At 46.7% G+C, this 23,327-nt stretch overlaps 2 protein-coding genes across 2 annotated transcripts; both read left to right on the top strand.

Moving 5' to 3' along the window:
- The first annotated feature begins 1,535 nt into the window (after positions 1-1,535).
- SFTPC (surfactant protein C) lies at positions 1,536-7,490 on the top strand. The gene is made up of 5 exons (XM_058194127.1): positions 1,536-1,683; positions 2,408-2,548; positions 3,785-3,925; positions 4,624-4,734; positions 5,221-7,490. Exons 1-5 carry the CDS (start codon positions 1,621-1,623, stop codon positions 5,353-5,355), a joined length of 591 nt encoding a protein of 196 aa, XP_058050110.1. The 5' UTR covers positions 1,536-1,620; the 3' UTR covers positions 5,356-7,490.
- Positions 7,491-13,457: 5,967 nt separating this feature from the next.
- Positions 13,458-20,472, top strand: LOC131203676 (pulmonary surfactant-associated protein C-like). The gene is made up of 6 exons (XM_058194126.1): positions 13,458-13,594; positions 15,502-15,996; positions 16,563-16,700; positions 17,286-17,387; positions 17,594-17,743; positions 20,160-20,472. The coding sequence occupies exons 1-5, from the start codon at positions 13,532-13,534 to the stop codon at positions 17,741-17,743; spliced, it is 948 nt and encodes a 315-aa protein (XP_058050109.1). The 5' UTR covers positions 13,458-13,531; the 3' UTR covers positions 20,160-20,472.
- Positions 20,473-23,327: the final 2,855 nt, after the last annotated feature.

Genomic DNA, 23,327 nt, shown 5'->3' with positions numbered 1-23,327 from the left:
TGTCTTCCCACTCTTCCCCATTGTGCTGGTGACTGAATTGAGTCCACTGGGGCCCAGGAGCTGCTGGGAGGGCAGCGTGTGGCACGGGCACAAACACCTCTTGTTCTGGGCACAGCTGTGTTCCAGACAACAAAGGGCGAAGTGTGCCAGGGGGTGACTTGAGCTTTGCAATCCGTGTTTTGCAACCCCAGGGCTGGGCTGAGATGGGCACAGAGGCTCCTGGGGGCGAGGCCCAGCAGAAGTTCAGTGCTTTGGGGGCAGACGGCAAACCCCCATTGATGGGTGGGAGGGAAGGAGAAATGAAACCCTCGGGGTGTGTGTGTGTGTCATGGTTTTATGCTTGTTGCTAGGAGATTACAGGTCATCGTTTGCCAGATCAAGATGCCAAGGCAGGGGAACACTAAATTTCACTCCCTTTTAATCCCAGGTTGACTGAGAGACCGTTCAGTATGCACAAAGCTACACTCAAATGAATTAAGCACAGAAGGACAGAGGTTCCCGCAGCATGTGTTGAAAACGGAGAAGCTTTGCCTTTATTTTTCTGTGTGTGTTTTTTCTTACTCTCACAATTCTGAACTCTGGGAGTTGAAGTCCACAAGTCTTAAAGTCGCCAAGGCTGAAGACCCCCGTCTTAAACAATGGAAGAAGAGATTCCCTCTAGCTCTTTCTCTTTAGCAGATAGGACATCTTATTGGGAAGCTCTGAAGAAAATTATCATTATACTGCCCCGGTTGTGAAATCCAAATTTTTTTACTACCAGGTCTGTGGGCGTGGCTTGGTGGGCGTGGTGTGGCTTGGTGGGCGTGGCCAGGAAAGGAGACTGCAAAATCTCCATTCCAACTCCACTCCAGGGGAAGGATACCACAAAATCCCCATTCCCACCACACTCTAGGGCCAGCCAGAGGTGGTATTTGCCGGTTCTCTGAACTGTTCAAAATTTCCGCTACTGGTTCTCCAGAACCTGTCAGAACCTGCTGGATTTCACCCCTGGGCTGCCCACTTCCTAGCAATTGAATGACTGCTATTATAACACAAGGTGGCAACACTGCCTCTCTGCAGCACTGTTTAACTTCAATTCCCAGCATCCCAGACTATGATGGTGGAGCTACTGGAGCGACAGCTCCTCACCCCTCTCTTGGGCTCCAGATTTCTTTCCAATAACGTGAACCTCGTTCCCTCAATACTTTTGCTGTTCTCAGAAGTTCTTGCCTTCCTGCTTTTGGCAAACATCTTGAGAACTTCTCAAGGAGTGATTTCAAAGTGAACGAGGAGGACCTCGTACTTCCCGGATTGACTTTAGAACAAGTTGAGTTTAAAGTTTAGGAACGACAAGAGGTCACTTGTGCTTCTGCTTTTGGACAAGGTTCTTCAGAAACTCTTGAAGAACATATGTGCAAATAACACTTTTTGAGTGTCCTGGAGAAGACTTGGCAAGAAACGCTTACTAAAAGCAAGACTGGCTACCAACCAACAGGAGTCGCAATGGGGATGGAGAGCTAACCAACCCCTCACCCCCCTGAGGAGTTTAACATCAGGTGTATAGTATAAGTAGAGGTTCTCCTGCTTTCAGTGATCCAGAAGAATAAGGGACATTCTCCGGCTAGAGAGCTAAGGATTGGAATGGAAGGGGATTACAAGATGGACGATAGCAACAAGTTGGCCCTCATGTCTGAACCACCTCCGGTGAGTTTCACTCCTCCTGGGAAGAATTTTTGTTCTTTCAACTTTAACTTGGAACAATGCATGGGACATGAGCTAGAGAAACAGAGCCAGCGAGATTTAGCCTATAACCTATGATAACTGAGATGGAGAATTACATCTATCTATCTATCTATCTATCTATCTATCTATCTATCTATCTATCTATCTATCTATCTATCTATCTATCTATATTTGTTTTCTGAGGTTTTCACGGGTGTTGTATGTAGGTCTTTGGTTATCACATTGCTCCCAGAAGCACGAAACTGAAGCCTGAAGATGACGAATGAGACTTTGTCGAAACGTCGCCAAGACACTTCCAATTTTACGCGGGAGAAAACCTGTTTGCTGGCATCATCAGAGTATTAAACTACCATTGCAGAGATCGCTATTAAAATAATTTTAAATCAAACTAAAATAACTTTAATTTTTTTAGTTCCAGAGCTCGCAGAATGTTTGTTTTTTGTTTTACAAATATATCTGGATCTCGTATTTTTAGAATAGTTTGATAGTTTTTCTTTTATGTACACCGAGAGCATATGCACCAAAGACAAATTCCTTCTGTGTCCAGTCACACTTGGTTAATGAAAAATTCTATTCTATTCTATTCTATTCTATTCTATTCTATTCTATTCTATTCTATTCTATTCTATTCTAAATACATTCTATTCTATTCTATTCTATTCTATATCTGTTTTTGGCCCTGCAGGATTACACAGAATCTCCCAAGCCGCCTGACCTTCCTTGGGGAAAACTCTTCATCATGGCGACGGCGGTCGTGGGGATTGCTCTGGTGGTCCTGACTTTGCTGCTGGCAGGGCTGCACATTACCGAGAAACATACGGAGGCGGTAAGGGCAGCTTGACCAGGGCTCTTGCGATGAAACCATGGAAGGGATTTCCAGAGAAGCTGATGGTCATTCATCCCCACTAGATCCATCCCCACCCCCCCACCCCCCCAAAAAATCAGAACGATGGCCACGATTGTGTGGTTGACAATCTACCCAGGGGTGGGCTTCTCTGCCCTGTTGCTGGGTGGGCGTGGCCATGGTGGGCGTGGCCTAGTCGGCCTCCTGCACCGCGGGGTGGGAAGACGTTTTTGCCCTTCCCAGGCTCCGGAGGCTTTCCTCGAGCCTCCTAGAGGGTGAAAACAACCTCCCCAGGCTCCGGAGGCCCTCTGCTGGCTGGAAACAGGCCCGTTTCCCATCTTCACAAACTTCCGGTAGGCCCGTTTTTGCCCTCCCCGAGCCTCCATGCGCACCCTGCACTTACCTGCATCCAAAATGGGCTGCGTGGGGACTCCTGGGAGGGGAGGGGCAGGGTGGGGTAAGGCCAGCCAGGAATGGGATTTGGGGGTTCTCCGAACTGCACAGAATCTTGGCTAGAGGTTCTCCCGAACCCCTGCGAACCCCCAGCAGCCCCACCCCTGTCCCCGTCCCTTTGGAGACACCTAGAGCAGTCTTGAAATCCAATTTTTTTTTACTACCGGTTCTGTGGCCATGGCTTGGTGGGTGTGGTGTGGCTTGGTATTCATGGCAGGGGAAGGATATTGCAAAATCCCCATTCCCTCCCCACTCCAGGGCAAGGAGTGCCCACACCCATATTTCACCCCGCCCCACCGCACATAATTCCCCCTGTGCTCCCCCCGCTTTTGGCACGTAATGGCACAGTGGCCCTGGTACTTCTTCCCCAGAGTCTTTCTTGGAGCCTGGGGAGGGCAAAAATGGCCTCCCCCACCCCCGGCAGAGGCCCTCCAGAGACCAGAAACAGCTCGTTTCCCAACTTCTGGAGGACTCCGGAAGGCCTGAAAATCAATTGGCCGGTGCACACATGCGCTCTGGAGCTGAGCTAGGGCAATGCTTGCGTGGCCACAGATATGGCTCCATGTGTCACACAGGTTTGCCGTCACGGCTGTGGGTCATTTGTCCGGACAGCACAGGCATTGTTGGCTCAACAGGTGCTTTTCTTAAACCAGGATTAAGGTTCAAGTGTGATTGGTGACACCCAGCCAAAGGTCTTTCATCCTTTCTGGAAGTCCTGATTCCCATTTTTCTTCCCTCTTGCTTTGGCTCCTTGGCGATTCCTAGGTTCTGCAAATGACCATTCAAGGTCTGGATGGCAAAGGGTCCTCCCAGCACCTGGCCATGAGCCAGAAGGAGAAACTGGCCATATTTCCCATCCATCTGAACCTCAACTCTTCAGCCACGGTGGTTTATGACTACAGCAATGTAAGTGTTGTGACCCAGGCCTAAGTAGATAGTAGGAAACTCAGTCAGTGTAAAAACAAACAAACTTTATTCAAACAGCTGAGAATTACTTCATTCTCAGTGTAATTCAACTAAATTAAAGCAAATTCCTCCCAACACAAATTCCTCAGTCCTATCGCAAACCTTGGTCCAATTAGGCAAACTTCCAAAGGCCTTTCTTGGCAAAAGTTCAGAAGACACCGATACAAAATAAATGCAAGAAGACGAAGCTATCAACGTTGTTTTCTGGCAAACCGCATAAAATTCTGAATCGCCTTTTTCTTTTAGTTCTAGAGTCAGTTTATCCATTTCGGCACAATCATAAATCTTCTGAATAATCAGTCCTTCTGGTGGTATATTGCGTTCCTTCCAATATTGCGCAAACGCAATTCTTGCCGCTGTTAATATGTGTAAGATCAGATACCTTATTTTTCTATCCTATTTTGTTTTAAGTATTTTGTTTTAAGAAGCCATCTTTGTATCTTAGTCCTGTATTTTTTCGCTTCGGGACATAGCCACCGAGCATGAAGGAAGGTACCTTGATGTTAATTACATTTCCGACACTTTGGGCTAATAAGGGATTTTAATCAACTATGGCAAAAGATGCCTCGGGCAAGGATGTTCTGCTCAGATACCCAAATACCTGATTCTTGCTATCTCCACCCTCTGCCTTTCAACAGCTGGTGATCGGCTACCGGTCGTGGCCAGGAAAGTCCTGCTACGTCATCAGAATGAACCAGAAGGATATCCAGAGCCTGGATGCCATCATCCAGATCTTCCAGCATGTCCAGGTGAGTATAGAAAAACAAGGGGGGGGAGGGAAGTGAGGGCATTCATGGTGGGAGGGTGGGAGACCCATTCAGGCCATAGCGCCCACCGTCTGCTTGGGGCAGGAAGCCAAACTAAAACAGCATTCAAATTTTGACCACGCGACCACCGGGATACCACAACCATCACGCGAAAAAAGTGCCGTTGTAACTTCGGTCCCTAAACGAATGGTTGTAACTCAAGGGTAACCTGTACAATGGTGGTAAGCACACGCCGGTTGGCAAGCCATTGGATTTTGATCGCGTGGCTTTGGGGGTGCTGCGGCAGTCATAAGCGTGAGGACCTGTGCCTTTGAACAACCGCTAAGCGAGGGGTTCTCATTTGAGTTGCAGTTCCCAGAGTAAGGCCCTAGAGACCCATCTCGGCCTACCAGGAGAAAGAGTTGCTCGCTGTTGAGTTTCTTTCCTGGTGGAGCAAATCTCTTTTTTTTTTTCCCCTTCCTCTTGCAGAAGCCCCCTCCCCTACTGCCCCTTGGACAGCGAGAGAAGCCAATGGAAAACTTCTCCGCAGTGCCCGCTGACCGTTTGACATTGGGAGCTGCCATCAACCTTCTCTGCAGCAGCCTCCCCATCTACTGGGCTTAACGGAGCCAGGAGGAAGGAGGCAAAGCGGCAGACGGGGAAGTGGGGAACCACCAAATGTCTTAGGAGTTTCTCCGTCATCCATGGGTTTTTTTTTCCTAGAGGCAACTGGACTTTCTTTGTTTTTCCTTGAAGACATTTCACTTCTCATCCAAGAAGCTTCTTCAACTCTGGCTGGATGGTGGGGAACGGAAGGAAGGGAGAGAGGACTACGACATCATCTACCTCCAGTCTACGATGCCTTCGGCATGACCTGAGTATAATTCATAAAATCATCTGCTACAATGTCCTTCCTGTCAAAGGCTACTTCAGCTTCAATCGCAACAATACACAAGCACGCAATAGATTTAAGCTTAATGTGAACCGCTCCAATCTTGATTGTAGAAAATATGACTTCAGTAACAGAGTTGTTAATGCCTGGAATGCACTACCTGACTCTGTGGTCTCTTCCCAAAATCCCCAAAGCTTTAACCAAAGACTGAAATGGTGTAGGGTTTCCTGCCTGGGCAGGGGGTTGGACTAGAAGACCTCCAAGGTCCCTTCCAACTCTGTTATTATGTTATGTTATGTTACTATCTACTATTGACCTCACCCCATTCCTAAGAGGTCTGTAAGGGGTGTGCATAAGAGCACCAGCGGCATTCCTTCCTAATGTTCCCTTTGATTGTATCCAATTCATATAGTTATTTCATGCTTATACTTATATATACTGTTGTGTTTGACAAAATAAATAAATAAAATAAATAAATAACAGTCCTTTCAGCAGTTCCAAGAAGGCGCCACGCCCATTTGCACCACTCAGGTGACCCTGAGGACACAGATAAACCTCCAGGTGGCCTCAAAGACCCTCTCAAAGGATGCAAATGGCCAGCTGTCTGCAAGGAGTTTAAATCCTTCCATTCCCCACCATTCAGTCAGAGCTGAAGAAGCTTCTTAGAGGAGAAGCAAAATGTCTTCAAAAGAAAAAACAGAAAGTCCAGTTGCCCCCGCAAGCAACATGTCGGCTCGTAGTTGACGCAAAGGTGCTTTTTCAACAGGCAACTGGACTTTCTCGGTTTTGTTCTTTGGAAACGTTTCACTTCTCTCGTCCAAGGAGCTTCTTCAGTTCCTCAGGACAAAGGACCCTTCCAGGAAATTCATCCCTTCTTGATCTTAATTGCCAGAAGCAACAGAAGGAAAAGGCAGCCTGACCTTATTCATCATCCTAACAAACAATGGCTTGTTCTGACAGCATAATTCCCTCTGCGGTTTGCAGTTTAGATTCCTGACCTTTGGGAAAACTTAAAAAAAGTTAAAGGGGGGGGGAATTAAAACGGCAATTTGGAAATCATAATTCTGTTTTCTTACTTTTTTCCTTTTTTTTCCTTATTTGCTATTTCTTTGATTTTTCTGTACTTTTATTGTATCGAAAAAATAATAATAAAATATGTTTTTTAAAAAAGGTATTAACCTGACCATGTCTGGGACCATTTTTGATGTCAGACTATAAACCAGGGAGATGAATGGTTGGAATATATCTTAGGCAACATTTGGCTCAAGTCTCTGCACATTTTTTGTGCAACATATGAAGTCCTGGGGGTTGTGTTTTGTTTACGCGGTTACGTCTCCCAGAGTCACTGAGATGACTATCTTGATAAATCAAGTTGTTGAAAGCAGATCGGGGGTGCCAGCTTATCAAAAAGCTGCAGTGGAGCTGGAAGATGATTTTACTACAGGTTTCCTAAGAGGCAGGGAGTAGGAAGCCCCAACCCAGGGGTCAGCATCCTGCGGCTCTGGAGCCACATGTGGCTCTTTCAACCTTCTGTTGCGGCTCCCTGTCTCTCAAAATATGCAATCTCTCAAAATATGCGACACTAGCAGGCATGTGATTTATTGAGCTTTTCAACCCCCGGCACGCCAGCCATGAATAAATCCAACAAAAGAAAAGTTTCAGAAGAAACTTTTTTTTTTGTAAGCACAAAAGTGCCTATCGTTCCTGTCCTATTGTTCCTTTTCATTATATCAAATTAATACTTTTGCTTATATATATATACATATTTTAGCCTATATTTTATATTTTATACATATTTTAGCCTATATATATGTTTATATGATGTGTTGTTGTTTTTATGTCAATGTTTGTGTATACTGTTGTGACAAAATAAAAAAACAGCAACGTTTAATTCAACTACATATGCTAGTTTTGTGGCCGCTCAAGAAATAGTCAGGCACGGGAAGGGTTTTTGTGGCTCCCGGTGTTTTCTTATCTGTGGGAAACGGGTCCCAATGCTCTTTGACTGCTTAAGGTTGCCGACCCCTGCCCCAACCAGACATTAGAACACACCTCCTGCATTGAAAATCATCAGCTTCAAGGCAATAGATGATGAGAATATATAAGCACAGGTTAGGCGAGGCCTGGCTCAAAAACAGTCACTGTGAGAGGGAACTTGGAGTCCTAGTGGACGATCACTTGAATATGAGCCAGCCGTGTGTGGCAGCAGCCAAAAAAGCTAATACAATCCTGGGTTGTATAAACATAGAATTAGGATCATGTGAAGTATTAGTACCGTTTTATAAAACCCTAGTAAGGCCACACCTGGAACAGTGCAACCAATCTTGGTCACCTTACTACTGAAGATGTACCTATTTTTCCGCGCAGGACTGGCATAGAATTTTTAGATTTTATTATTGGGTTTTTAATTTTTAATTGGGTTTTATGGTTTTAAATGTATTTTAAATTGGGGCCAAATTCGAATAAGTTTTTTTAATTATTCTTTTATTTGTATTGTGTTATTGATCGTTGTTTTACCTGGCTGTAAACCGCCCTGAGTCCTTCGGGAGAAAGGCGGTATACAAATTAAATTATTATTATTATTATTATTATTATTATTATTATTATTATTATTATTATTATTATTATTATTATTATTATTATTATTACAAAAAAGATGTTGAGACTTTGGAAAAAGTGCAGAGAAGAGCAACTAAGAGGATCAAAGCAAGGCCCAGAGACTAAATCATAGGAAGAACGGCTGCAGGATTTGGGTTTGGCTAGTCTAAAGAAAAGAAGAATTGGGGATGACGCGATAGCAGAGTTCCAATAGTTGAGGGGCTGCCACAAAGAAGAGGGGGTCCACCTATTCCCCAAAGCACCAGAGGGCCGCAAAAGAAACAATGATTGGAAACTGATCAAAGAGAGAAGCAACCTGGAACTGAGGAGAAACTTCCTAACAGTGAGGACTATTAACCAGTGGAACAGCTTGCCACCAGAAGTTGTGGGTGCTCCATCACTGGAGGCTTTTAAGAAGAGACTGGACCAAGGAAAACATCTGCACAAGTTAGAGATTTCCCGCTGAATGCCTGGGCCTCATAAAAGGAGAATCTAGGGGCTGTAGCTAATGATTTCATGACGGCACCCCAACAGTCCTGGCCATTTCACTTCTCTCTCAAACAGAGAAACAGAGTTGGAAGGGACCTTGGGGTGGGGGGGGTCTTCTAGTCCAGCCCCCTGCCTCAAGCAGGAGACCCTCTACCATTCTGGACAAGTGAATATCTAGTCCCGTGATGGTGAACCTATGGCAGGCACGCCAGCCATCGCCCCAGCCCAGCTCCACTGCACATGCGCACATACCTCCCGCCGGCCAGCTTGTCTTTGGGTCTCCACCGCACATGCGTGGCGGGCGGGATGCATGTGCTCACATTGAATTTGGGGGGTTTGCGCATTTCCCACACCCCGTTTTGAGCCTGAAAGACCTCCTGCACCAACCTAAAAGCCAAAACGGGGTACGGGGCGGGGGGGATGCATACGCATCTGTGGGGCGCATGTGTGTGGGGGCGCACATGTTGCATTTTGGGGGTTCGGGCACGTGCGAATGCTTTGGGCACCATCCCTGGTCCAGTCTCTTCTTAAAATCCTCCAGCGATGGAGAACTCACAACTTCACTTTCACTGATGAATGGCCCTCACTGCCAAGAAAGCTCTCCTTAATGTTAGCAGTTCTTAGTTCTCCTTTGGCTCCGTTCTGTGGCTGAGGTTGAGTAATATCCATGTTCCTGCCCTTCACTTTTGGGAAGTGGCCACTGTTGCCGCAGCCTTCGAGGCATCTGAAGGGCAACTGCTGTTCCCAAGAGGAACAAAAGCCATCCGGAGTCAGAACGATGAAGCTGTCTGTCCTTGAGTCTCACGGCTGACTGCGCCCAGTTCATTTGGCGCCCAGGAACATCCATCCTGCCTTGCTGAGAGTGGGAAAATCTATCCCCCCCACCCCACCTCCCCATGCATCATTTATGACTTTGAAGGCTGACCTCTTCCTGAACTTGCTGGCAGTGAACCTGCTGATGATGAAGATCCAGAGCTGGGGATGGCACTGATCCAGGCGGGAGCTGCCACGTCAGATGTTAGCCAAAGAATTTGGGGAGGAATTGCTGCTTGTTGCTTTATTTTATTTTTATTTATTTATTTTGTCCATCATACATAAGATAGCAGGTAAAAGTATAAACATAACTTGGTTACATGAAAAGAGTAAGTAAAAAAGGAACATTAGGACAGGAACGGTAGGCACGCTGGTGCGCTTATGCACACCCCTTACAGACCTCTTAGGAATGGGGTGAGGTCAACAGTAGACAGTCTAAGGTTAAAGTTTTGGGGGTTTTGGGATGAGACCACAGAGTCAGGTAGTGCATTCCAGGCATTAACAACTCTGTTGCTGAAGTCCTATTTTCTGCAATCCAGTTTGGAGCGGTTTACCTTGAGTTTGCATTTATTATTTGCTCGTGTATTGTTGTGGTTGAAGCTGAAGTAGTCATTGACAGGTAGGACATTGTGGTAGATAATTTTATGTACTGTGCTTAGGTCAGATTGAAGTTTACCACAGGAAATTGTACATCAATTTGCAAAACCCATAGAGAATATTGGGGGTGAAAGGATTGAATTAGAGTGTTAAAAAAGGGCTTAATGACCACTTAATGCTCATATCAGGAAATCTAGGTATCTATTTATTTAGCCACAGTATCTCTGGTGTACAGTTACTACATAAGGGATATTTAATCGCAGCAATCTAGGGTCTGCTAAGAATGGTATGTGAGAATGACCTTGGGAGGCAGGAGGAAGAGCCACAGATTGGGCAGGGATTAGATAAGAGGGGGATGAGCCCACAGGGGGAATGGGGGTGTGGCAAACACCTCAGAAGGGACCCTCCCTTGTTTTTTGGACTAGGTGGAGGAGGGGAGACAGGTGCACTTCCAGATTTGCAAGAGTCAGTTATTGTAACCTTGCAATAAAGCTACTACTTCCCGGTATGTTTCATGTCTGGACTACCTCGCCAGGCTGGCATTCTGCCACTCAAGTCAAGGAGTGTAATCAGCTAGTTTCTACCCCTGCTGGTAGAAACACTGCCTTAGATTAATTGTGTATGATGATGTTCCTCTCTAGTATACATAAATAAAAAGTTTGAATTAATTTGAGATCATGAGAGAATAGAATAGAATAGAATAGAATAGAATAGAATAGAATAGAATAGAATAGAATAGAATAGAATAGAATAGAATAGAATAGAATTTTTTATTGGGCAAGTGTGATTGGACACACAAGGAATTTGTCTTGGTGCATACGCTCTCGATGTACATAAAAGAAAAGATACGTTCGTCAAGAATCATTAAGGTACAACATTTAATGATAGTGATATGGTACAAATAAGCAATCAGGAAACAATCAATATCAGTATAAATCGTAAGGATACAAGCAACAAAGTTACAGTCATAAGTCGGAGGAGATGGGTGATGGGAACGATAAGAAGATTAATAGTAATGCAGGCTTAGTAAATAATTAGACAGTGTTGAGGGGATTATTTGTTTAGCAGAGTGATGGCGTTCGGGAAGAAACTGTTCTTGTGTCTAGTTGTTCTGGTGTGCAGTGCTCTATAGCGTTGTTTTGAGGGTAGGAGTTGAAACAGTTTATGTCCAGGATGTGAGGGGTCTGTAAATATTTTCACAGCCCTCTTTTTGACTCGTGCAGTATACAGGTCCTCAATGGAAATTATGCCCATTAACTTCCAGAAGTCGCCTAAAATATCATACCAACTTTTTATTAGTACCCACCAGGCCTGGTTTGCGTACAATGGTGCATCTGAGAAGGTGCCAGAAGTCCTTCAGGTTTGACCACTGACCCTCTACTGTGGGTGGCCTTATAATTCTTGACGAATGTATCTTTTCTTTTACGTACACTGAGAGCCTATGCACCAAAGACAAATTCCTTGTGTGTCCAATCACACTTGGCCAACAAAGAATTCTATTCTATTCTATTCTATTCTATTCTATTCTATTCTATTCTATTCTATTCTATTCTATTCTATTCTATTCTATTCTATTCTATTATTCTATTCTATTCTATTCTATTCTATTCTGTGATCTACTACATACATAAGAAGGGCAATGCTTCAATTGTACTGTTGTGAGTGCCACCATGACTGTTTTCCTTATATCCTCCCCCATTTACTCCTTCAAGTAGTAGGAACACTCAACCTAAGGACATTCTGTGTTCTTTCTGCACGTATTCATGACTCCATCTCTTTTCTGGCACACTTTTGGCACAATAAGGATGACGATTGACCAATTCCCACTTTGTCTTCAGTGCAGGTCCAGCTTTTATTTCCTAAGAACCTTCTCTTGGAAAAGGGTCTCCTTGAAGACTAATTCAACTCAAGTTTTTACAAGTCATCCAAAGCAAAGTAAAGATTTCTGGCCATGAAAGTTATGAACCGATACTCAACTCATCACAAGGTGTTGAGTATTCAGCTTTGGGGAAGGAAATACTTCAACTCAAACCCTTGTGATTGAAGTGTAAGGTGGAAATGGCACTTTCCACTCCTGGGTCTCTGTGGCAAGACCAAGTCCATCCTGGCCAACTTTGAGTGGAGTTTCAATGACCACCGAGAGAAGGTTTGAAGGGGAATAGGGTCCAAATAGTTGGGTTATCAAAAATACCTGGCAAGGCAGAAGATGAAAAAAATAATAAGGTGGAGCTTTGGTGGCAGCAAAAAGCATTGGGGGCTCTTGGGGGGGCAAATACATTGACTGAGACTGCTGAATTATTAAAGATGAATGTGAGAATTCAGTATCGGGGAGCACCAGGGCCATTGCAGGTAGGAGTTAAAAAGCCAAGATGGCCCAACTGAAGCCTAGCCCATGCCTCCTGGGGCTTTGATCATGCCGTTGAGGCCACCTTCTGTATTCTTCTTGAATACATTACCCCAGGGGTTCTCAACCCCCAGTCCGTGGCATGCTAGAAACCGGGCCACGCAAACAAGCGAAGCCTCATCCACGGATGCAGGCAGCACGCAAAACCACGTCCCCTCCGGTCCACGGAAAGCCACGTCCCCTCTGGTCCTTTCTCCATGGAACCTGACCAGTGGTGAAATCCAAATTTTTATACTACCGGTTCTGTGGACGTGGCTTGGTAGGCATGGCAGGGGAAGGATAATGCAAAATCTCCATTCCCACCCCACTCTGGGACCAGCCAGAGGTGGCATTTGCTGGTTCTCCGAACTGCTCAAAATTTCCGCTACCGGTTCTCCAGAACCTGTCAGAACCTACTGAATTTCACCCCTGGACTAGAAGACCTTTAAGGTCCCTTCCAGATCCAACTCTGTTATTCTGCTATCTGCTTGCTTCAAACCTTTCCACTATGCAGACCCCACTAGATTATCCATCCCCCCCCATAATAATATTGTCTGCAGCAAAACAAAATGAGCTGAGGAGATGGGAGACAGAGGCCGTTTCTTACCATAAGGGTGTATACTTACCATAAGGATGGGAGAGCCCTTCACAAAGCTTTCGTTTGGCTCACAGGGTCTAATGTTTGCCACTTTTTGAACCACAAGGACCATCCAGCTGGGGACAAGGGTCCTCTTAACTCCATGAAGAGCCTTTTGAAGGAGAAGGCCGTTAGCTGTGCGTGTTTCGCAATACTTTGGCCCCGTCTCAGAAACTTGTGTGAGAAGGATGGGACAGCGGAGAATCAAGTTCTTGAGTCCAACCAACCAAGAGAAGGTCCATCTCATAGCCAGAGAAATGGGGAAATAGCCACTCCCCTCTCCTTTACAGCAGTCTTGCTAGGTGTGGATATATAAATATATATAACTTTGACTCTTTCCGCTTCAGTAACTGGCGAGGGGTAGACCTCATGCTGAGGCGAGAGCCCAGTCATGGAGATGGAGGAGAAGATAGAAATTGTCACCAAGGAGGCGCTACTCAAAGCACCATCAGCCGTGAGTCCCTTTGTTACATGACTATGCTTCCTTCCCTTTGTACTCTCTTTTTTTTCCAAATTGCAGAGGGTCAGGTTTAAATTTAAATAAGTGCCTGAAATATCCCAGCACCTGGGACCACCTGCATCTAAGCAGCATCGTTGGCAAGAAGACCCAACTATCAACTTTTTAAAAGTCCAATTAGAAACCTGCCCGTCTCTAGATGCTGGAATCATTATTCAGGATTTCTTGATGGATGGCTCATAGTTACAATCCCTCTCTCAGAGGTTAGAATGAACCCTGAATTCCTTGAGTTACACCTTGGAAATAGGTATTAGAGCTTTGGAAATCTTCAGACCAAGCAAATATTGGGATGAGCTGCAGTGGCTGTGAGACAGAGGTGGGTTTCAGCAGGTTCTGACCAGTTCTGGAGAACCGGTAGCGGAAATTTTGAGTAGTTCGGAGAACCGGTAGTAAAAATTCTGACTGGTTCCACCCCCATCTATTCTCTGCCTCCCAAATCCCAGCTGATTGGGAAGAAATGGGGATTTTGCAGTAGTGGGATGGGAATGGAGATTTTATAGTATCCTTCCCCTGCCACACCCACCAAGCCACATCCACAGAACCTAGTAAAAAATTTTGAAACCCACCACTGCTTTGGGGGATGTTGCCTCTTCTATCTCTCCCACCAGTTTCAATTAGATGTTTTAGAGCAGGGGTCTCCAACCTTGGCAATTTTAAGACTTGTGGACTTCAACTCCCCAAATTCTGGGAGTTGAAGTCCACAATTCTTACAGTTGCCAAGGTTGCTGGCTGAGGAATTCTGGGAGTTGAAGTCCAAGAGTCTTACAGTTGCCAAGGTTGGAGACCCCTGTTTTAGAGAGATGGTTTTTCCCGGCCAGTTACCTGTTTTTCCATTTGCTGAGTAAGCCCTTGGTGGTCCAAAAGGTCTCTGTCAGGGCATTCCTGCAGGCAGCATCTTCTGATTTAAGGAGAATCCAGCAGCAGAACCACACAAATTGTCCTCCCCTTCGGACCTCTCAGGTCTCATGGGGACCCGCTCTGGGTCTCAACAGTGGAGTCGTGTCCACTGAGTGACTCTGTCCGTCACAACACAGGCCCTCCTGAACAATGTTTCCCTAGAGATTTGGATGGTCTCCATCTTGAAATGACTCTCTTAATGCCAAGGCTCATCTGTGGGGAGACCCCTGGTAAAATATCTGGCTTGATAGTGTTTTTTTCTTGGTATTCGTTCTTCTAGGATTTCGTGTTCTTCTGTTTGTCGTTTTAAGATTCTTTGTGCTGGTTAATCAGCGCGATAAAACTTCTTACTTTTGGGGTCATGCTGCCTGCCACCCAGAGTAGTGATGGACGCAGGCAGCTTATAAATCTTCCTTAAAATCAATTTATAACTCACCTGGCGGGCATCCAAGGCCCTGGAGCCTAAGAGGAGGCGGTCTTGGAAAAGAGCAGCTATGTGTAGTGGGGGCAAAAGGCTGGGGAGGGGAGGGGATGGAGCCACGGACTGGGGGAGGAAGTTTGCTTGCTGTCAACCAAGTTAGCGGAAAGGACATGGAGCCTGGTTGTGTGGCACAGGTGGCAGAGACCAGGGCAAGAGGAGAGAGCTGGGTCCCCAGGAGGCTCCTTCCTGAGCCCCATTCATCCTGGCAGTGCCAGAGACCATCTCTCCCCTCCTCTCCCCCCACGGATCTCCCATAATCAATCAATCAATCAATCAATCAATCTCTTTCTTTTTTTTCTTTCTCTCTCCCTCACTCCCTTTTTTCCTTCCTTCCCTCCCTCCCTCCCTCTCTCTCTCTCTTTCTCTCTCTCTTTCTCTCTCTCTTTCTCTTTCCTTCCTTCCCTCCCTCTCTCTTTCTCTCTCTCTCTCTCTCTCTCTCTCTCTCCTCTTTCATCTACCTCCACAGGCCTTCCATGCCCTAGATCCAGAGCTTGGGGGCTGCTGTAGTCTCTGCCCTGCCTGTGGATGCGGCTCGTGTCCGGGATGCGGCTCGTGTCCGGGATGCGGCTCGTGTCCGGGATGCGGCTCGTGTCCGGGATGCGGCTCCTGTCCGGGATGCGGCTCCTGTCCAGGTTGCTGCTGTCCCTGCTGTGGTTGTGGCTCCTGCCCCAGCTGTGACTCCTGCCCCAACTGCTGTTGCTGTCCCAGCTGCTGCTGCCCCCCGAGCTGCGACTGTTGCTGCCCCCCGAGCTGCGACTGCTGCTGCCCCCCGAGCTGCGACTGCTGTTGCCAGCTGTGCTGCTGCCTCCCGCGGCTTCTGTGCCAGGTGCCCAAAATGATCGGCTGCCCTCTAAACATCAAGAGGTTCCTGCTGGTCCTGGTGATTGTGGGTCTTGTGGTGCTGGTTGTCGTGGGGGCCCTTCTGATGGGGCTCTACATCACCCAGGCGCATACAGAGGCCGTAAGTAGGGGAGCGCTGGGCCCCCAGGGGACTGGGCTGGGGGAGGGGTTTTTTCCCCCCCTGGGGCTGGGCTGGCAGGAGAGGCGAGGGAAGCTGCAGGCAGAGGCACCCAGGTGTGTTCTGGGCCTGCCCTGCACCCACTCAGCCAAGCTGGTGGCTACATTTTCAGGGATTTTTGCGAGCTGTTTAAAAGCAAAGCTGAGTCTCCTTTCGCAGCAGACACAACAGCACAGCTGGTTCTTCTGCATTTACCAGCATGGCCCTTAGATCCTCCCATTATCCCAGTTCAGATACACATACAAATTGCTCTCCCTCCGGTGGATTCTTTAAAAAACCTGAAATAATAATAACCACCTCAATAATTAATGATAGCAACACCTCTCTAAGTTTCCAATCTTCGCGGCCAATAGCTTTCCCGTTAGAGAGGCTGCCAAGAGGAAGCCATGCAGCAGAAGGGTTGGGTCATCCCACTCCTGTCCGGTCTCAATTCACCTCCCACCCGATTTAACGCTCTAGTAACTGTAGCTGCAAGCCAGCCAAAAAGGATCTCTTTCTGCTCCATGCAGCTTCTGCACATGAGCATTGGCGAGTTGGATGGAGAAGAATCCCAGTTGAAGTTCTCCATGGATAAGGAAGAAGTAGCCACTTACTATGTGGATGATGGGATCCACAACCCAGCCACGGTCATTTATGATTTTGCCAAGGTGAGTGGCAGCTGGGCAAGAAAGGAAGAAACCCAGGTATTTACCTGGATGGAGGAAAAATCAGTTTTATCCTGCACACGAGAAACTGAAGGAGACCATGTATGGTGAGCTATGGATGGCTAAGAGGATTCCGAATAGAGCTCATGGAGAAAAACACAATTGCTCCAACACTAGAGGTTTTTAAGAAGATGTTGGATAACCATTTGTCTGAAGTGGTGTAGGGTTTCCAGCCTGGGCAGGGGGGTGGACTAGAAGACCTCCAAGGTCCCTTCCAACTCTGTTATTTTTTTATTATTGTTGTTGTTGTTGTTGTTGCATGGAATGTGTCAAAAATAACTGTTTCCAGATCTTCCAAGTGCACAAGTTGTGCCAGTGTGACCATGAACTTTGAAAACTTTGAAAAAGTCCATTTTGTTCTTGAAGGTGAAATTCTTCCTTGAACTTTTAACTAAGCTGGCAGTTCTTATAATTGATGAAGTCAGCATTGGGTGGCTACTGTGACATGCAGAAACCCCGAGTCGCCAGCAGAAATGTACTTCAAGGAGTAAACGGAGAGTAAACGAATCTCAATGCCTTGTTCAACAGCTGCTGATCGGCTACAAGCCTGAACATCAAGAAGCCTGTTACCTGGCCAGGATGGATAAGGAAAATATCCAAGGACTAGATACTCTCCTCAAGGAATTCCAGGTAAGGATGGGAACCTTGATAGGTGAAGAAAAGGCTCCAGGATAACATGGCAAATGTCAGCATTAATGGAGAGAAACTCAGTTTGCAGTGAGGAAAAGAGAACGAATCCTGAGCAGGGACCTGAGGAGTCATATCTACCTACTGTAGCTTTTCTTCTTTTCAACGAAAGAAGAGGGCGAGTCCAGCTATGTCGTCTTCTCTTGTAGGCCAAGGTGTCCGTCATGCATCTCAGGCCAAAGGGGAAGGAGGAGGAGAAAGAGCAAGAAGAAGAATTCCCCACAGCCCAGCTGGATCGTTCAAGGCTGGGAACCACCATTAACATCCTCTGCAAACACATCCCCATATTCTACACTTAGGTGAGTGGCGGACGAGGGTACTGGGGCCAGATTCAGTTCAAACCTTGGAAGGTACAATGTCATCCAGGAAAACTTACCTGTGGATACAGGCTTACACACACACACACACACACACTCATCCTGCTCAGGGGTGAAATGTAAAATTTGTTACTACCGGTTCTGCGAGCGTGGCTGAGGGGGGGGGGAGTAATGTGACTGGGTGGGCATGGCCAACTTTCTTTTTTTTTTTTTACTTTTAAAAGCATTTTTTCTTGTAGAAAAAAATGCTTTTAAAAGCCTCTGACGATCCCAGCTGAGCTGCACAATCATCAGAGGCTTTTTTTATTTTATTTTTAAAAGCATTTTTTTGGCCGAAGTAAAAATCATTGCGCAGCTCAGCTGGGCATGTGGGGGAGGCAGGGATTTTTGCTACTGGTTCTCCAAACCACCCGCTGCCATCGCTACCAGATCAGACGATCCGGTCCGAACCGGGAGCAATTTCACCCCTGATCCTGTTGTTTTTTAGAGAGATCTCTCTGAAAAGATCACTCTGTGTGCCACTTCCGACACGCGTGCCATAAGTTTGCCATCACAGCCATAGTTCTCGGAATGAGCTGTCTTTCTAGTCCTTAATATTCCATGTTCCAGGCAGCATGTCTGTACGTAGGATCACCAAGACCAGAATGTTGAGTCGCCTCCCTCCCGTTGACACATACCGCACAGTGGTATGTAGATATATTTTGCATATGTAGATATATTCCTGGAAGGGGTTTCTGATGTGGATGAGCAGAGAATTCAGATGAGGCTCCATCTCTCCATGGGAGCTAACCAATGGGATGAGGAGGCCCTGTCTAGCTGGCACACTCACTACAGCTAGTCCTCAACTTACAGCCACAAGGGAGGCCAAAATTTCTGTTGTTAAACAGGCACGCCCACCCCTCACACAACTGGAGCTTCACGCACATGCGCGAGTTTTCACCGTTCACACAAACGGAGCTGCGTGGGCATGCACACTCACCCGCCACTTGCATGAGCCAGTTCCGGATGGACCGTGGCTCAGTCCTGGGGCAGGGGTTGGAGACCCTTACATCTTTGGCCATCTTCAGTTGTGCGACCTTCAACCTCTTCAATTTCTCCGAATTCTCCCAGAATCAATGCTGGGAGAAGGAGAGGGAATTCACCTATTTCAAAGTCCCCATGGTTGAGAACCCCTGCACTATGGTGTCCATCCTACACCTCGCCATTGTCCTGGCACAGAGAATGGAGGTGCTGGGTGGGGAGGGGGGAGGCAAGTTGCCTTTTCCTTTCTGGCCTTTCATAATTACTTCGTCAATCCTTTGCATTTTCCTCCTGTCTGCCTGAGGCGGAATGTCCCTTGTTTAGAATTCTTGGGCTTTCATTCTGCTCTCTTTCTCCCACATTATCATCACATCGGGACTAATCCAGGGGTGAAATCTACTTACCTTTCCCAACCGGTTCGGAAGACCCTCTGCGCATACGGAAACCCTTCTGCGCATGCACAGAGGGTAAAAAATTGGTTGCTTCCTGGTTAAAACCAAGAAATAACGATGACCGGGCGGGTGGGCAGAGCCTCGTGCTGCCATCTCTACCGGTCCGGCTGAACCGGTCCGAACCGGGAACATTTCATTCCTGGACCGATCACAGCACAATGGGGAAAGCACTTAAAATAAACAACAGAAACCTGATTTATAGTAAGTGACAGCAGTCAGAAGGTGATGATAATGTGACCTCCTGAGAACCTGATCTCAGAAAAATCAGGAGGAACAGAAAATGTAGCAGGCAGCAGTCGTGAAGGACCTGTCGTGTCCCACTCCTCCGCTGACGGCCGGGTCAGGGAAATCCGAATCAGGCGTGCCTCTGCAGCTCTGCCAAAGTCCTAGCAAAGTCCTCAGGGCAGGTAGGAGACCAGAAAGTGACTTCAGCAAGATATGTTTAGACTTTGCCTGACTCAGAGAATGCCAGAAAGCAGATCCTTTATATAGGCCATGGGGTGTGGCTCCATGACTCAGCACTTATCCAGGCCTGCCCCTCCCTTCCTTCTGTTGCCTCCGCCTATCAATTCTTCTGAAGCGAGAGTCACTCCAGTCTGCAGCTGTTGGTAATTGACCTTCCTCAGGCTCACATGCTATGGAGGAGGGGGAGGGGTCTAGTTGCTCCGTTTGCCTGGGCATGGAGCCAGAGCTGGGGGCTGGAGGTATTTCTTCCTCTTCAGCCTGTCTGGGCATGGAGCCAGGGCTGGGGCCGGGAGGCATACTAGGACATTCCTCCGTGTTCGGAAGCAGATAAGAAGACCCCGGCTGAGGTGAGATTGGACGAGACACAACAGGACCCAAGAACTCGCTGAGAAGGTATCTACGTCCACGTTTGATGATGTTTTCTCTCTTTTCCTCCTTTCCTCTCCTCTCCTTCCCTGTAGAAACCTGGATCCATGGTGAGCAGGGGTAGGAGGAAACAAATGTACATCACGGTGTCAGCCTACAAATTCCTCAGAAATTATGCTGCGGCAATACTTGCTGTCCGGTTGTTAATCCCTTTCCTCCTTTTATCACCACTTTTATCACTATTGTCCCCAATCCCTGCCAGCACCCTTGGAGATAATGGGTGACAAAGCCTAAGAGATTATACGTAGTTTGTGCCTATGGCTTGGAATACTAAATAATTACTAATCAAAATATGTAATGCCTTATGCAACTTAGTACAAAATTCTAATAAAACAACCTGGCACAGAATGAGTCTCTCTGTATTTCTACACACACACATGGTGGCTCAGTGGTTAGAATGCAGTATTGCAGGCTACTTCAATTGCCGGCTGCCTGCAATTTGGCAGTTCGATTCCAACCAGGCTCAAGGATGACTCAGCCTTCCATCCTTCCGAGGTCGATAAAATGAGGACCCCGATTGTTGGGGGCAATATACTGACTCTGTAAACTGCTTAGAGAGGGCTGGAAAGCACGGTGAAGTGGTATATAAGTCTTAAGTGCTATTGCTACACACACACTTTAAATAAATACAGTTTAATAACAGTCCCCTTACACTCTTGCAGGAGTGTAAGATCAGGACAATCTTGCAGGAGTGTGGCAGTCAAAAGATAATACCAGGTCAGCTCTGTGGTTAGCTCGAAGTGTATTTTAACCATGATTTGTGGCTAATGTTGTACCTTGATGAACGTATCTTTTCTTTTATGTACACTGAGAGCATATGCACCAAGACAAATTCCTTGTGTGTCCAATCACACTTGGCCAATAAAAAATTCTATTCTATTCTATTCTAATCATGTTACCAAAGTCCAAACTGCCTGAAAACTAGGAGTTTGCTCTATGGATATATGCAGTTTCTGGAACCACCGAAGGAAGTTTTAGTTAAGTAAACAGGCAATTCCTCTGGACTCAGTTTGAAAACCATTTCCACAATAGTCCATAGCTGGCCACAAAAATACCAACCTGCCCTTGAATGTGCATTTGTGGGCTTCTGCCTTTAGAGGGCACCCTTATACAGATCATTTGCCAGCGAACTCTCTCGGATTTCCAGAAGTTGAAACTCGGAGCTTATAACACAGAAACTGAATAGTACAGGGGTTTCAAACTTGCCAACTTTAAGACTTGTGGACTTGAATTCCCAGAATTCCTTACCCAGCTTTGCTTTAAGACTTGTGGACTTCAACTCCCAGAATTCTGTCTTAAAATTTCCACGTTTGGAGACCTCTGGCATAGTAGTTTGTCAATGTACTCCTTGCATTCAGAGCATGCTTTTTACATAAGAATTGCTTTAAATTCACTATTGTGATCAGATGTGTATGTGCCTTGAGGGATTTTGTTCTCCACCTCTGGGAATAAAAGCTTAGATAACATGCACTAATTAAATGCTGGGTTTGGATTGGGAGCAGTGTATATATAGAGGAAGGATGCTCATACACAATAAACACCAGACCAAACAGAAGATTTTATTATTGTGGGGGGGGGTGTTTTTTTCACACCAAACTATTTATGCCTTTCAAGATAGGCAAACAAAATATACTGGCAGATACAAATGTTTGCTAATATTTTCCTTGCCACCTAACCTAACATTTGATAGGCCATCTGTAAAAAACGGTTGAGGCCGAAGTCAGAGAATAGTTTAAAAAATCTATACTATTAATATTACTACTGTATCACAAGTACTGCTTAGGACATGGAATTTCTATTTTAATGATGCATCACAGAGTCGGTCAGATGTTTAGATGGGGTTTGGCATTAATATCCGCCTATTGAGTCCTCCCCAAGGACTTGGGATAAACAGATGCGGATATCATTGCAGGAAATAAGCTGTTCCAATTAAAGCTATCTTTTGCAATTGACTGATGGTGAATTTGTCAATTCCAATTGTATTTAAATGATGAATGGTGATCAATGGTGAAATCCAAAAATTTTTAATACCGGTTCTGTGGCCGTGGCTTGGTGGGCGTGGCAGGGGAAGGATACTGCAAAATCTCCATTCCCTCCCCACTCCTGGGGGAAGGATACTGCAAAATCCCCATTCCCACCCCACTCTGGGGCCAGCCAGAGGTGGTATTTGCCGGTTCTCTGAACCGCTTAAAATCCCCATTCTGCACAGATCTCCAAATGCCTTCCATCTCTTCCTTGCTTCCTTCTCCACCCAAAATCCAGGGACAAGCCTCCCTTGAGGGCAGAATCTAGATCTTCTCTTCCAGCAGATGCTATTTTCTTAGATCTGACCGCCAAGGTAGGGATTAAAGTTTGAGGCAGAACTTGGATTTGAAAGTGATTTTGGACCAGTCGCTCCCGTGCAGCCCAACCTACCCCGCAAGGCTGCTGTTTACAGTGAGACGGGATCTTATGCTCAACGTTACACTCGAGGCAAGAAAAATAAATATTTATTCGCTAACCCACTCTAGCTTGAACTGCGCTCGGACAGAGTTGCGTTATATTTGGGATGCTTTAAAGCCTTTCCGCCCCGTGTCAACACTCCAAAAGCCACCAGGAGGAGCTCTCTTCACCACCGCAAAAAAAAAAGGCAAACCCAGGGCAAGATACGTGACAGGTCCTCTTCTGGCCAGGCTGATGCCCTCAACAGCCCGTCTTTAGTTCTGGTAGAGGGATGTGGTGAGGCCACACACCAGCAGGGAGAAGGCGGGCAGGCTGGACCCCTTCAAAGCCCAGCTGTGGAGATGGCCTTTCGCCATCACCGCCGAGGAATTGAGGCCCTTCTCTCTGCCCCCCAAAGGGGAGCTGTGCCCTCTGTGGCCGTAGGGTGACTTGCCGAGGGAATTCAAGCCGTATCCCATCGCTGCGCCCACTGCGGCCAGGCCGACCATTTTCGCCCCCTGGCCACCTCCGCCTTGACTCTGTTTGCTGCTGCTGCTGCTTTTCGGCGCCGAGTGGGCCTCCCCTTGTGACGGCGACCCTTTGCCGGAGCCTCCTCTTCTACCTGCCCTGCGGGAAGAAGCCGTTCCGCTGAAAAGGATGAGGAGCAGCAACACGATGAAGCAGCAAGTGGTCCAGCCGTACCTCATGGTGCTTCTCCTGGAACAGAAAGACCAAGGGAGCATCGTGGGTCCTCCTCAGCCGGCACTGGGCTGGCAGAACCA

Source organism: Ahaetulla prasina, chromosome 9, assembly GCF_028640845.1.
Source record: "Ahaetulla prasina isolate Xishuangbanna chromosome 9, ASM2864084v1, whole genome shotgun sequence".
Taxonomy (NCBI): domain Eukaryota; kingdom Metazoa; phylum Chordata; class Lepidosauria; order Squamata; family Colubridae; genus Ahaetulla; species Ahaetulla prasina.
The sequence above is the reverse complement of the archived record's forward strand: the minus strand, read 5'-3'. Positions and strand labels throughout refer to the sequence as shown.

What these genes read in the sequence shown, in the direction of transcription:
- LOC131203676 (XM_058194126.1), top strand. Translation starts at nt 13,532, where the DNA reads ATGGAGATGGAGGAGAAGATAGAAATTGTCACCAAGGAGGCGCTACTC. An exon ending in CCCAGGCGCATACAGAGGCC is followed by an intron (nt 15,997 to 16,562) that starts GTAAGTAGGGGA and finishes TGCTCCATGCAG; the next exon opens with CTTCTGCACATGAGCATTGG. An exon ending in TCATTTATGATTTTGCCAAG is followed by an intron (nt 16,701 to 17,285) that starts GTGAGTGGCAGC and finishes CTTGTTCAACAG; the next exon opens with CTGCTGATCGGCTACAAGCC.
- SFTPC (XM_058194127.1), top strand. Translation starts at nt 1,621, where the DNA reads ATGGAAGGGGATTACAAGATGGACGATAGCAACAAGTTGGCCCTCATG. An exon ending in TGGTTTATGACTACAGCAAT is followed by an intron (nt 3,926 to 4,623) that starts GTAAGTGTTGTG and finishes GCCTTTCAACAG; the next exon opens with CTGGTGATCGGCTACCGGTC. An exon ending in AGATCTTCCAGCATGTCCAG is followed by an intron (nt 4,735 to 5,220) that starts GTGAGTATAGAA and finishes TTCCTCTTGCAG; the next exon opens with AAGCCCCCTCCCCTACTGCC.